General features: G+C 40.9%; 1 protein-coding gene across 2 annotated transcripts in view; it reads right to left on the bottom strand.

The window, feature by feature from the left end:
- Nucleotides 1-14,121, bottom strand: part of AGTPBP1 (ATP/GTP binding protein 1) — a 237,825-nt gene that overhangs the window by 183,232 nt on the left and 40,472 nt on the right. For both annotated transcript variants that reach the window (XM_030193670.1, XM_030193671.1), the window contains exon 4: nt 5,768-5,898. In XM_030193670.1, coding sequence (XP_030049530.1) covers nt 5,768-5,898 — 131 coding nt within the window. The remainder of the gene's footprint in view (nt 1-5,767; nt 5,899-14,121) is intronic.

Genomic DNA, 14,121 nt, shown 5'->3' on the forward strand with positions numbered 1-14,121 from the left:
AATCCTTGATTTCATCAAGGAAATTTTACCTCTCTAGCATGCCCTGTTACATTTACCCAGTCAATATGGGGTAATTGAAATCACCCATTATTGTGTTCCCTAGTTTGTTAGCCTCCCTAATTTGTGAAAACATTTCTGTCTGTTCATCCTAGCCAGTTGGGCAGTAGTACACTCCGAAGTGTTTCCTGCAGAATTTTCAATCTATTGGATTCAAGGCCCTCCTTATCATACAATAATACCCCTGCACCAATTTGATCCCGGCATGACAGTGTCCCACTGGTTATCTTCCTTCCACCAGGTCTCAGAGTGTAATCCGTTGGGTTGGTCGTGAGCCCTTGGGCCCTGGCCGAGGCCAGCAGGGCGCCGACCCAGGCCAAGGGGAGACCGACCCACCACCGCACACCCCAGCTACACAATACCCCCTAAGCTACCCCTCCCCACAGTCCCTCAGGAAGAAGGGAAATAGGCATACAGGCGGGCCTCGCCGGAACCCACGCACACAGAGCCACTCGTGCGAGCCTCACGGCTGAACTGGAACCCAATCACACACAGGGAGGGGTGAAAGAACCCAGAGGGCCCCAAGATGCCAGACACGCGCTGAACACCAGCAATAGGGCAGAGGGGGAAACAAAGGACCAGAGCGGGCCACGCCCACCCAGGGGACGAGCGCAGGACAGGGGAACTAACACAGCAACCCCCCCCCCCCCCCCCCCACCAGGGTAGGAGCCCCAGGCAGAAGCCAGAGGAACCAGACACAAAAGGAAGGCAGAAAGCCTTTGCCTCAAACCCACTGTAGACAGAGGCACACAGAACAGAAAGGGTTAAGCTTGTAGAGCCAGCAGAGAGAGAGTGCCATAAATCAACAAACAATCAGAGAGAACTCCCCTCCCGAGAGGGAGCGGGGCCCATCCAACACACACACTGGCACAGTCAGGAATACAATACACACAGTACACAAAGGGTTAAACTCACTGAGCCAGCAGGCCGGGACACTGGGAAGAGAAATCCTTAAAACAAACAAAGGAGAACGCTCTCACTCAACCCAGAGCCCCCGGAGGCTGAGCAATGCCCAGCCCCCACTAAACAAACTAGCAGCTGACCCTGATTACAGAGCTACGCACACACACACAGCAGCAGCTAACCCAGAGGGAAGGAAAAGAATACTCTAATACAACACAGATCCCTGTCAGAACCTAGAGCACGTTCTGAGAGAAAACTATCAGGCTTTCCTGTTACCACCAAGTAACGCAAAAGCAGAGAAACTCTTCAGCTGCAGGCTAAAGTACTATCCCCTGACGTCAGCACAACCCCTGGCAGCCAATCAGAAGAGACGTCCCCCCCTCCCCCTCAGCCAAACCGGCAGAATCATAACACAGAGATGCCTATTATATCTATTTCTTCATTTAGTGCAATAAATTCTAACTCTCCCATCTTATTTCTTAGGCTCCTGGCATTTGCATATAGACATTTCAAACTATGTTTGTTGTTCCTGTTTACATCTTGCTCAGCAGTTGACAGTGATAACATGTAATCTCGAAAATCTGTCTGCTTTTTGTTTAAAGACACCTGGTCTACTATGATCTCTACTGCAACTTCACTATTGGGATGCCCTATCTTCCCTGTTTTGGTGTTATCTTTGAAAGATGCCTTATTCAGAACCATGAGCTTCTGAGCGACTGTCGGCCTTCCCCAGTTTCTAGTTTAAAAGCTGCTCTATCTCCTTTTAAATACTGATGCCAGTGGTGTGAAGCAAGTTAGCAGAAAGAATGTTCATTTACCTTTTCGATTAATAATAGGGCTAGGAAAACACGCCATAAAACTGATAGTTAAATGTGTAACAAAATTTAAGTATCTAGTCAGTGAGCACACAAAAGCAGTGGATTTTGTTGCTGGAGGATGTAGTTAAGGCCAGTAGTTTGCTAGGTTTAGAAACACTATCAGTTTTGGTGAGATCCTGGAGATAAGTCCTGGTAGGAATCACCTCCTGGTGTCTGGCACTGTTTCTGCTTATACTGTGAAGACAAAGTGCTTAATTTTATGGGCATGTGAAAATAAAACTAGAGTCCTTCTGATTTTGCAGTCCTTCCTGTAAAGCTACACGGCAAAGATCCCAGTGATCACACAATAATCTTACATGGCTATGATATCAAAGACACCACTCCCAAAACATAATAAACCTTTTAACTCTAAACTACACAACAGACATTATTTCAGTAAAGCCAAAAGGCATTACTACAGGGTGGCAGGGGGTGGCAGTGAAACTCCAAAAATAAATATAAATAAATGTCATGCCAACTCTTTGCCACCCCAGGTACAGGCATCGGGCCTTCAATAAACCAACGACCAATCTGATAGCTTGCTACCCTGGATACTTTTGCCCATCTCTGTTCCCCACTAAGCAGCCTTCCTGTACCCCAGCCCAATCCCTATACCTACCTCGCAGCCTTCCTACTACTCCAGCCTGATCCCTCTATCAGAGATACAGCCTACTCCCCCACCCCCATCAGCAGAACAAGTGCTTCATGAGACTAGTCTCATTAAGCGCTTCTCCTGCTGCCAAAAGGGAGGGGTGAATGGGGGCTGAGCAATGTAGGGGAGAAGGGTCAGGCAAGGGTAATAGGGAGAATGAACCATGGGGTCAGTTGGCTCAGCAGTAGAGAGTTGCACGGGGGCAGAAATCCAACCCATTCCCATTCGTCCCCGTAGGGAATCTAACCCATCCCCGCAAGAATTTAACCTGTCCTCACTCACTCCCACAAGAATTTAGCGGTACATAAAAAAAATTGCTGTCGGCTCTCTCTCTCTCTCTGGGTTTAAGCTGCAGCACTGCAGGCAAGGAAGGAACGGAAGCTGGAACACACTGGTTCACACATGTAAAGACTTCTCTGATTCACTGGCACTGTGTGCTAAGAGATCGCCACATGCACGCGGCAGTAGGTCAGGTGACATCTGATGCTCATGCCTATGTCGGAGCTGAGGTCTGCGCATCAGCCCAGTAGCAGAGAGGATTAATAGGGACATAGTAAATGACAGCAGATAAAAACCAGATCGGTCCATCCAGTCTGCCCAATAGTCACAATCATTACCAATTCATGATTAAATCAACAATGAATGTGATATTATATACTTGATTATGGTCTTTCTGTGGCGTTTCTGGGACATAGACCATAGAAGTCCGCCTGGCCCTATCCTTATGTTCCAACTGCTGGAGTTGCCCTTGAAGTCCACTCCAACCTATTCATCTTCTGATTTGTAGGACACAGACCGTAAAAGTCTGTCCAGCACTGTCCTCATGTTCCAGCCACTAAAGTTGCTGTCTAAGCCCTTTCCAGCCCATCCTAAACCAGATTGTCATATATGAGACACAGACCATACAGGTCTCCCGCTATCAGTCCTAGTTCATCACAGCCAGAGTCGCCATCTAAGTGTCACTTGACACATTCATACACAAGCAGCCATTTAAGTTTAGTTTTTTTATAACTTCCATTTTCTAATGAGAGATTCTCTGTGTTCATCCCTTTTTGAATTTCATCACCATTTGTATCTCTACCACCTCCTTAATGGAGACTTTCCGCATCTGTGCTGTTAAAGCAAGGAGGAGGAGGAGGAGACAGCACTCAAAGAACTTGGTACTCGGTAAGTGAGAGGCTGGCACAAGTGCAGCATACACTTCCACAAGAACCCCACAGGAACTGCTTCCGTCCCCACGGGAATCCCGCGAACCTCGTTCCCGTGCAGGTCTCTACTCAGCAGCCACAAGGAGTTCCTGTGAGAGGAGATGAGAAAGTGGGAACAAGTTTTTATAGGAAGTGTTTAAGAAGGGAGAAGTCTCGAGAGGAAAGAGCAGGTGAAGGGGGAAGAGCTTCAAGAGAGATAAAAGAAAAAGGGAAAAAGGGGGAGAAACATCTAAAGCACTTTGCATTTGACTTGCCATTCCTTATGGCGTTTCTTATTATTTTCAGTCTGTTCCTTCGTCCACTTTCTGAAGGATTTTCTTTTAGCTCTAATAGCTTCCTTCACCTCACTTTTTAACACATGGAATATATTTGGTCTGGGCTTCCAGGGTGGTATTTTTGAACAGTATCCACACCGGATGTAAATTTTTTACTTTCGCAGCCGCTCCTCTAAGTTTTTTTTTTGTTTGTTTGTTTTTTCACTGTTCTTCTCATTTTATCATAACATATTGGATTTCCTGTTCTCTCCTTATTCTGCTGTAAAATTCATGTGTTGTACTTCATGTAAGCCACATTGTGCCTGCAATTGTGGGAAACTGTGGGGTATAAATGAACCATAAATAAAGGAAAAAACAAAGTTAGAAAGGGGAGGGTGTGAGAACAGGTAAGGGTGTCTGGAGGAAGGAATGGAGAGATGGTTTCAAGGATCTAGAGGGTCTAGGAAGAATTAAGAGGTGGTATAAACAGGCAGGATTAAGAAGGGGAAAGAATGTTGAAACGAAGTGGGAGGAAGTTGATAGAGGGAGCATGAGAAGCTCCATTGAAGGAACAAGGAGTATGTGCAGCTTCTATATTGAGATTATCTCCAATCCTCCACAGAATTCAGATTTCACTCCCACACAGAATATGCTGAATGATTTGTGTTATTTACATCATATTCATCACTATACTCCTAAGTGGATAAAAAATAAGCACTAACAGTAACACAGCATAATATGTCACATATACATATAATTCTAGTAAATTTAGAAGATAATCTCCTCCTATTAGAGCTGTTTATATAACAAAAGTGAAAAAATGGAGAAGATATGAAAACACAACTAGCGTTTTTTGACCTAAAGGTGTTGCCTCAAAAACCCCCGGCTTTGTATCAAACAAGCTCACGGGGGCTGGGCTGTTTCATCACAGGCAAACACCTCGGGTATAAAGTAATTTTTTGTATAAATATATACTCATTTCTTCTATCATTGATATTTAGACCATGGAGAGCTATTTTGCTACTTAGCTTTCACTTAGCTTTTCAGAAAGGTCCGAAAATACAAATTTTCTGTATCTTGATATGACGCCAAACTCGACCATGACCTACGATGGCCAGCGTTTCGTTACCTGCCTCAGGGTCATTTGGTCTGCGTCTATCTAAACTCGAAATCAATCACTTCTACGGACGTAGAAGTGATTGATTTCGAGTTTAGATAGACGCAGACCAAATGACCCTGAGGCAGGTAACGAAACGCTGGCCATCGTAGGTCATGGTCGAGTTTGGCGTCATATCAAGAAACAGAAAATTTGTATTTTCGGACCGTTCTGAAAAGCTAAGTGAAAGCTAAGTAGCAAAATAGCTCTCTATGGTCTAAATATCAATGATAGAAGAAATGAGTATATATTTATACAAAAAATTACTTTATACCCGAGGTGTTTGCCTGTGATGAAACAGCCAGCCCCCGTGAGCTTGTTTGATACAAAGCCGGGGGTTTTAAAACATATACATATAAAACATATAAAAGTCTGTTGGTGAACATGATCCTGGATTCTAAATGCTGCTGACAATCATAATGGTAATTTTACTAGGTGACCCAAACTAGCTGGGGGTAAGGGGCTTCTTTATGCATAGAAGACCACGGGGGACTGTGTTCAGAAATGTCACTGGCTGACTCTACAGTACTAACTACCTTGCCCACTTGTTCCACCCCACATTTCCATTTAGAGACGCTACTGGTAAAAGCACGCCAATAGTACATAGGTAGAAAATATTTAGCACAAGAGACACAGTAATGAGGAAAACTGTGTTGAGAGAGTTAAAACAGATGGAATACCTTGCGTTTGAGCCAGATGAAGGATCTTTGCTGTAACATATCTGGTATTCTCTGGATCCACCAATGAGGATTCTGTATTGACCTTCTCCAGTTGAGACAGGAGACTGAAGATGCGGGAATTATTAGGAAGACTAGAAAGAAGATTTATATGTGTTAATTTTTTTCTCTAATACATGTCGTGCAACTAAAAAAAAAAAAATGGATGGCTTGAAAGAAACATATGAAAGGAGTTCCATCCCCTTTATCATTCTGGTTGCTCGTCTTTGAATCTTTGCTAATTGAGCTATATCTTTTTTGAGCTACAGCAACCAGAACTGAACGCAATACACAAAAGGTCACGCAGCGATAAGAACATTATTTTGCTTTGTGAACTTAAAGATTGGGATTTAAAAGGAGGAATTGTAGGTTAGTGATAGGCAGAATACAAACTTTATCAACTAATCTCCATACTCTTTTAAAACTTGAACTTTGTACCACAGCATTAACCGATAGCCTCTAGCAGGCACTGCAGGCTTTTTTGGCCACAGCCACACACTGAGCAGAAGATTTCAGCGTATTATCTAGAATGACACCTATATCTTTTTCTTGAGTGCTGACCCCCCAAGCTGGACCCTAGCATCAGGTAACTATGATTCAGATTATTCTTTATGTAACAGAAGAAACATCTCCGCAGAAATATGTAGCGTCAAACAAACAGCGAAGATGACTCAAAGAGTGGATGACGTTCCAGATAAAAATAACTCTTATTGATGGATGAACAAGAGTCGACACAGCTGTATTTCAGCCTATGAGGCCTGCATCAGCAGTCTATTTACAAAACAACATATAAAATCAATAACTAAAATAAAATTGAATTAAAAGTAACATTATAAACAAAGTATTAGAACAAGTTTTGACACGGTAATAATAACTCAAATTGAATGAAAAATGCCTATTGATGATTACTTTCATTTAACTGGAAAGAAAGATACTATATTGTTTCAAAACGACATTGATATATTGCGATTAAATGTCTTTGCAGCTTTCAAGCTTTAAAACGTTATACAGCTTCATCTTAAAGCCATTATTCCTAAATGTATATGAAAAATAAGGTGATAAAACATCCTTAATTAAATATAACCATCAAAATATGGAGTCTATAAAAAAAGGTATCAAATCTTTTTTTAAAATATATATTGTATATCATTAAAAATATAAAAATATACATAAATTACCTTTTTTGTTCAATAAATACATCAACTTGTAATATCTAAATTGACATGTATTCAAATATTTGCTGTTCAATTTAGATGTATTTAAAGGATCATTATAAGAATTTGGACATGCAGTTAAGGACTCATTTTTATTTGATGTATATCTTTTATTAGATATTACAAGTGGATGTATTTATTGAACAAAAAAACTTAATTACTCATCACAGGAAGTTGTAATACATTCTACATTTGAAATTGGAGAACAAGATCAGCTGATAAAATTTTAACATAAGTGGGGCCTATTATATGAAACATCTTATAAATCAAAGTTGACACTTCTGTACTTTCAGCTAGTAGAACTCACAACAGGTGAAATGTGATCCTTGAGCTCAAAGTCGATTAATAGGCTGCAGTTAATCCAAAATGCAGCAGCTCAGCTATTGTTCATTTAGGTGAATTCAAAAAAAAAAAAAAAAAAAAAAAAAAAGGTTGCAGTAAACTAATCAAGCAGCTAAAGACAAGTGGGCAAAGCTACTAAGGTCTCTCTTGAGAATAAAGACTGAATAGATCTCAACTATCTCAAACGAAAATGACAACTTACTGAAAATGGAATGCAGAACTCCACAGAAAGGAGGCAGTGCAAACACACTTCTTACCAGGATTTGTCCCTAGCTTGCCCAAAATGCCACGGTGGAAGACAACAGATATGGAGCATTTTTGGTGCCTTCTCCCATGCTCACACAGCCCTGCTCCTTAACATCCTACTTGGTCTTTTAACTGCAATAAAACAGCCTTCTGCATTTAACTGGAGGTTTTTGAAAATTCATAGACGTGCTAAGCCATATAACTTCCACCAGTTCCACTTTACATGGTTTCAGTTACAAGCAGTTTAGGTTCATCCAATCAGCAATAGTATCTAAACTGTTTTGCAATTCTCACTGTATTTTGAGAATTGTTCTTTTTTTTTTTGGTTTTTTTTTTGTTATGGTTCTGCCTTGTGTCCTTTGGTCAGGGTTGACAATACTTCAGTAGTTTCAGTTTTGAGTTTTAGAAAGTTTCAGTTCCTTTATTTCTGTATTGTAGTTGTTACCCAAGAATAGGCAAGAGATATTAGCAAATTTCACTTTTTTTTTCATATTCCTCTTTTAAAAGCACTTCTCACTATAGATGGTATGTGCTCCTAACGTGTCTTTGCCAGTCATAAATGCTCAATGGCAGCCTCCTCAGAGACATAACTTTTCTTCCCGATTGGTTGTTTGGGTGGTATGGATCAGTGCAGGATTGATAAAACTTTCTTTCCTCTCTGGGATCAAGCTTAATTGCCACCTCAGGCTGCCTGACCTCAGTCAGCCAAACTGGATAGGAAACTGTAATGTCTCCAATGATGCAGTCTGAGTAGCAGATTGTTTTAGAAAAAAAAGTTGGGTGCTTCTCTGTTGATCATTTTATGTGCCCATGCTGGCAGCATCTTCTTGCATTATAAGTATGAGCATAGGAAATTTTGAAAATACAATTAACACTTATTCTAAGAATCTCTTATAAAATAAGAAATATAATTGGAGAAACAGGTCACCTTTATCAGTGTTTAACTGTTTAGCTACAAAGTACCTCAAAACTTCTGAAAATATTTTCATACATAGAAGAAGTGATGCCCCTGGGACTGCGGAGATATCTGGGGGAGAGTTTCCCTCAGCCCACACAAGCACTCGATTCCAGTACAGCAAGCTGTGATGCAGGTATCAGGGATTGTCGTTGCTCACCCTGAAGGAGATTAAGTGCTTGGCCTGAGTGCAGGCTCGGCTCAGAGGGCTTACTATCTAAGTTTGTACCTGAGGGAACAGAGGGTTAAAGTGATTTGCCCAAGAACACAAGAAACACTAGGCTGCTCCATGACAACAGCAAACTCCCTCCAATGCCAGGCACATCATAAGTAACAAAACCATTAAAAAATAAAAAAATAAACATATATATGTTTCAAAGCTGCCATACCAAATCAGCACTAGTATAACCGAGCTCAAACAGTAACATGCTGCTCCCCAGTATCTCTCAACACTCGTCCCTCCCTACACCCCTTCCCGTGCACTCCACTCCATGGATAAATCCTTCTTATCTGTTCCCTTCTCCACTACTGCCAACTCCAGACTTCGCGCCTTCTGTCTCGCTGCACCCTACGCCTGGAATAAACTTCCTGAGCCCATACGTCTTGCCCCATCCTTGGCCACCTTTAAATCTAGACTGAAAGCCCACCTCTTTAACATTGCTTTTGACTCAAACACTTCTAACCACTCGCCTCCACCTACCCTCCTCTCCTCCTTCTTGTACACATTAATTGATTTGCTTACTTTATTTCTTGTCTATTAGATTGTAAGCTCTTTCATCAGGGACTGTCTTTCTTCTAGGTTTGTGCAGCGCTGTGTACACCTTGTAGCGCTATAGAAATGCTAAATAGTAGTAGTAGTAGATATGAAAAATCTGCATTACAAATATTGCACCTAGCCCTACTGGTTCTTTGTCAATTGCTATTAAGAACTTTGTTATTTTTTTAAGCATTCTTTCACGGTTTAAGCTGAAAAGACAAATGGGAGGTTTTTTGGAACAAACTTTTTTTTCCACGTGTTGGAGATTTTTTTTAATTGGTTCTTTTTTCCTCTGTTTTTTGGGGAAACCAATGATGGTAACTTACTCCTGTAATACCAGTTGAGGGTGTATCAAGTGGTGGTACACATTTCTGGCAAATTTCCTCACTTGGAGATTTGAGGTTTCATTTAATTTTTGCATTGTCTAGAAGGAAACTGTGAATGATTGGTAGCTTAATTACACAAACTGATTTTTTTTGGTAACATTACTGCTAAGTCTACCATCCCGCAACCTCAATTCGTGTCCTCTAGTTTTACTGTTTCCTCATCTTTCCATAAAAATTATGTTCCCCAAGGACAGAGTAGGTTTGGGGCTTCTAAGTTTAATTTAATTTATATGACAACAAGCTGCAGAATGAGAAACATTGATTGGTTTTGGGCCACTGTTTTTTTTTGGGGGGGGGGGGGTTGTACTCCCTTGGAACTACACTTATTTCATATAGAACACTTCAGTGCCTAGTTACATGCAGGTAGGGTATCTGCCAATTCTTAGGTCCAGGATTATCATTTGTACAAGACTTTGCGAAAGAAGGTGTGGAAATGGTCTGCAAGTTTCCATGATGTTAATACTCAGATTACTATTTTTTTGCCTATTAGACATTAATATATGTTTTCCCCCACGTTTGGATAATCCAGCAAGCAATCCTTACCTGAGAAATTCATGGAATCCACTAAATTTCACGTAGTCTAAGCAGGGACATTTGAAACAATTTCCCAAGTTACAGGAAGAATTTCATCTCCCAAACAGTGAGATATTTGCTTATCTCCGGCTTCAGCATTATTTGGCAGATTTAAACCCTAATCATCTACACAGTTGGAGATACATGAGACACTATCTGAGGCATATACATTGGGTTCTCAGATGAAGATTCCCTTAAAGTTTCATCATAAAACACCTTCAAGAGTGTACCCCCTGGGTGGATTATAATAAACTGCCATTGTCTGGAACTTCTGAGCTGGGAGTACAATTACGAGAAGTGAATTTAGCTGGTCTGAAGAACTTGATGTTGCATTCTCATCACATGTTCCTTTGGGAAATGCAATACAAAATAATTTTGAGGGTGTATGTCTCCCTGAAGAAGGCCCATATGTTAAAATTACTATTGATGTTTGCATGCACCTAGAGGCCTCTTATGAGGCATTTTTTATTTTACTTGCATATTAAACAAACATTTTTGAGCACATATTTTTGATTTTATGTTTCAACAATTTTTTATTGATGACAGGTTTATATACAGAAACCAAAGAGTCATTAGGAAAGCATACAAAGTAACAATAGCTTGACATAAACCGTCATCAACCTGTTGTTTTTAACTATTACCCCACTGCCTCCCCCTTCCCCCCTAAACTCCCCCTGACCCCCCCCCCCTTTTGTTAACTACCAACAAGTCTAACAGGTGAAAGGAAAAAAGGCAACTAAGAAAGTTTGCCTAGCACTGTATAGGTCCTGATTATATCCGAATATAGTAAGTATGACTCCTATCCTACCAAAAGACCAGCTACTTTACTTTCAGTCATTAACCCCCCACCACCACCACCATCTTCTTTATGGCAAAACTCCCTGTACAAAACTCTACTGAATATGGGAGGTGCTGTCTTCTATAACCTCTGCAATCTGTACTGGATGCTTTTGTCTCTGGTTTCAGGATTCCATTATTACTTTACCACCTCTCCCACCACCAACTTGGGGTCCAACTAGAACTCCACCCAAAAGACTCATGAGGTGACATCACTAATGCTCTGCACTTAGGAGAACCCGAACAGTGGCTTCATACAATCAAAGAACAGGTCACACACCTTAGGGTGGCTATGAGGAGCTGCCATGACAGCTGCTCTGAGTTCTCTTATTAGTTTTTTGCCTTCTAACTATCCTTTTGATTTGCTGTTTCATCTATGGATTGTTTTTTTTTTTCCAGATCTGCCCTTTAGACCACTAGCTTCTTCAGAAATGATAAAATTACTTGCATTCCATCTATACCCTCTGCTACTCCAGTTGCCCTCTTCATCTACCATATGCATAGACACTCTCCCTCCCTCAACAATGCTAGATCATTAAAGAGGACCATCTCAACTACTGATGACCTCACAGCCAATTCTCAATTTTGAGTCTTTGTGAAAGTTGATTAAAACCTGGAGATAAGACATATTTGATAAACTATACCAACCACCGGAATTTTTTTTTTTTTTTTTTTACAAGTGCCATCAGTCTTGTTAAAGTGGCGGCATTGCCCTTATCAGTCCTTGTCATTAGCTGAAGTCAGGTCAACTGATCTGGCCTACCTCAAAGCATTGTTAGATTCTGTTTTGCCCACTAACTGAGTGAGGCATATTTCAACTATTATTTAGCTGCTTGTTTTGCCTGGCTCTGATTTTTGGTGAATATTCACTATACTTTCCTTTTTATTTTTTATTTTTTTTAATGAAGGCACTAAGCTTTTCTCAATTTATCTACTTTCCTGCTCACTCAGTAGACCATTCTAAGAGACTAGATCTAATCTTTACTCTTTGCCTTTCTTGCTATCTTACTAACCACATTGTCAGTCCCACTCTCAGACAGACCATTATTTAATGACAGTAGAAATGGTCAAGAACAGCATTTCTGCACCCTCTTCTCAAACAATTAAGTTTTCATGAAACTTTAATTCTATTGACTTCTTTCTTCTAGCATCTAAGTGTGAGGCTGCCCTGTCCAAATAGTAACCCTTTTTGCTTTAGAAAATAATACCCCGAGCTTGTCTTCTGCATTAAGCACAGCTCTCAACACTACAGCCTCCCCTGAAATCTCATACATACTCCAAGAAGTTTTTATTGGCATCTGTGTGCATTAATTTCATACACAAATGCTAAACCGCCGAGTGGGTTTCTCCATTTGATTGACATTGGGCCCCTGCCACATTCCTGGGCTCAAAACGAAGCATAAAACAAAACCCCAACAGTAGATGATTGGAGAAATAGATTGGGAGATATGGGAAAAATTAACTGATAAATGTAAGGGAAGTTTTGATCCAGAGGGGAAAGAATGGAGGGAATTGACATTGGATATAGGATGGGTGGGGGGGGGGGGGTAGAGGGGCAGGTTGAGAATGTTGATTTTAGGTGTCTGAAGAAACCACAGGTACCTGTACTTTTTTGGAGGTGAGGAACTCTGTTTAGTTTGATAGGCAGGTTATTTGGTTGGGGAACCTTGATTAGGTATGTGGCACTTTGTGTGTGTTTTTTTTCTCTAAAAAGCAATGTCTCAAATATATATAACAGCAAGAAGTAAAAAAAAAAAAGTGGCAAGTAAATATATTTTTGTTTACCCTAGTTTCAAAAGAATATTAAATCAGTTACCTAAATATTCCCTGAAAGCTTAGCCGAAATTGGATGGCGGAGCAGGTGGGGGAAGAGGGGTTGGTGGTTGGGAGGTGAGGATAGTGGAGGGCAGACTTATACGGTCTGTGCCAGAGCCAGTGATGGGAGGCGGGAAATACTGCTGGGCAGACTTGTATGGTCTTGTGTCCTGAAAAAGGCAGGTACAAATCAAGGTAAGGTATTCACATATGCGTTTATCTTGTTGGGCAGACTGGACCATGCAGGTCTTTTTCTGCCGTCATCTACTATGTTACTTATGTACAGATTAGACTATTTTAACTCTGTATATGCAGGGTTTCCACTGGCACTTAAAAACTTAAATCTATGGGCATGGCAGAGGAGACGGATAGCTGTATTTTGCACAGATTGAACTATGTCATCCCTTTATTACGTCAGCACCACTGGCTCCCAATTACATTTTGGATTAAGTTTAAAATCTTGGTTCTCTCCCACAGACATCTATACAGGTTGCCTTGCTTACTTGGCTTCAGCTATCACACCGTACTCGTCCTCCCACCTTCTTTGCTCAAACACATTGCAACGCTTCATTCTACCAGTTTCTTCAGTGTGTCTCAATACTACAAGATGTTCAGCTTTTTTTCTTCCCAACTCCAACCTTATAGATCCTTCTCTTGCCAATTATTCGACTCAAAGCACCATTTACAAAATTCAAAAACTTTGAAAACTACTTTTTAAATGAGGCTTTTAGCAAAAGGTAGGTTCCGGAAGGAGTCAGGTTATGTAGAGCTTCTGCATTTCTCTCTATTTCTCTATGCCTCCTGCCTCTTATAACTTCTTAAAGCTTTCCTATTTCAATGTGTCGCTCCTTTCCATTCTAAATTTTAAATTGTAAACCGATTTGTATAGACCCCCTTGAAAGATGGCATATCAGATAGAACCATAACGATATAAGACTCGAATAAACAAACATAAGCTCAAAGAGTCAGAGATCTAGGGGGAGCGTGTGAGGATTAAACATCCCTCTCCCGCCCTACCATAATATCTTCAGTTTATCACAAACCTAAGTTTATTTCCAATCTGCTATGCTGGCTTGGGTCGTCATCCTACTGCACTGTAGTCTGTACCTGAAAGACTTGCCCAGACATGCCTGCCTTGCATCTAAGAAAGACTCGACTGTGACTTTGAAACCGTCTATCCAGTGACACATCTG

The sequence above is a fragment of the Microcaecilia unicolor genome, chromosome 2 (genome assembly GCF_901765095.1).
Source record: "Microcaecilia unicolor chromosome 2, aMicUni1.1, whole genome shotgun sequence".
NCBI lineage: Eukaryota > Metazoa > Chordata > Amphibia > Gymnophiona > Siphonopidae > Microcaecilia > Microcaecilia unicolor.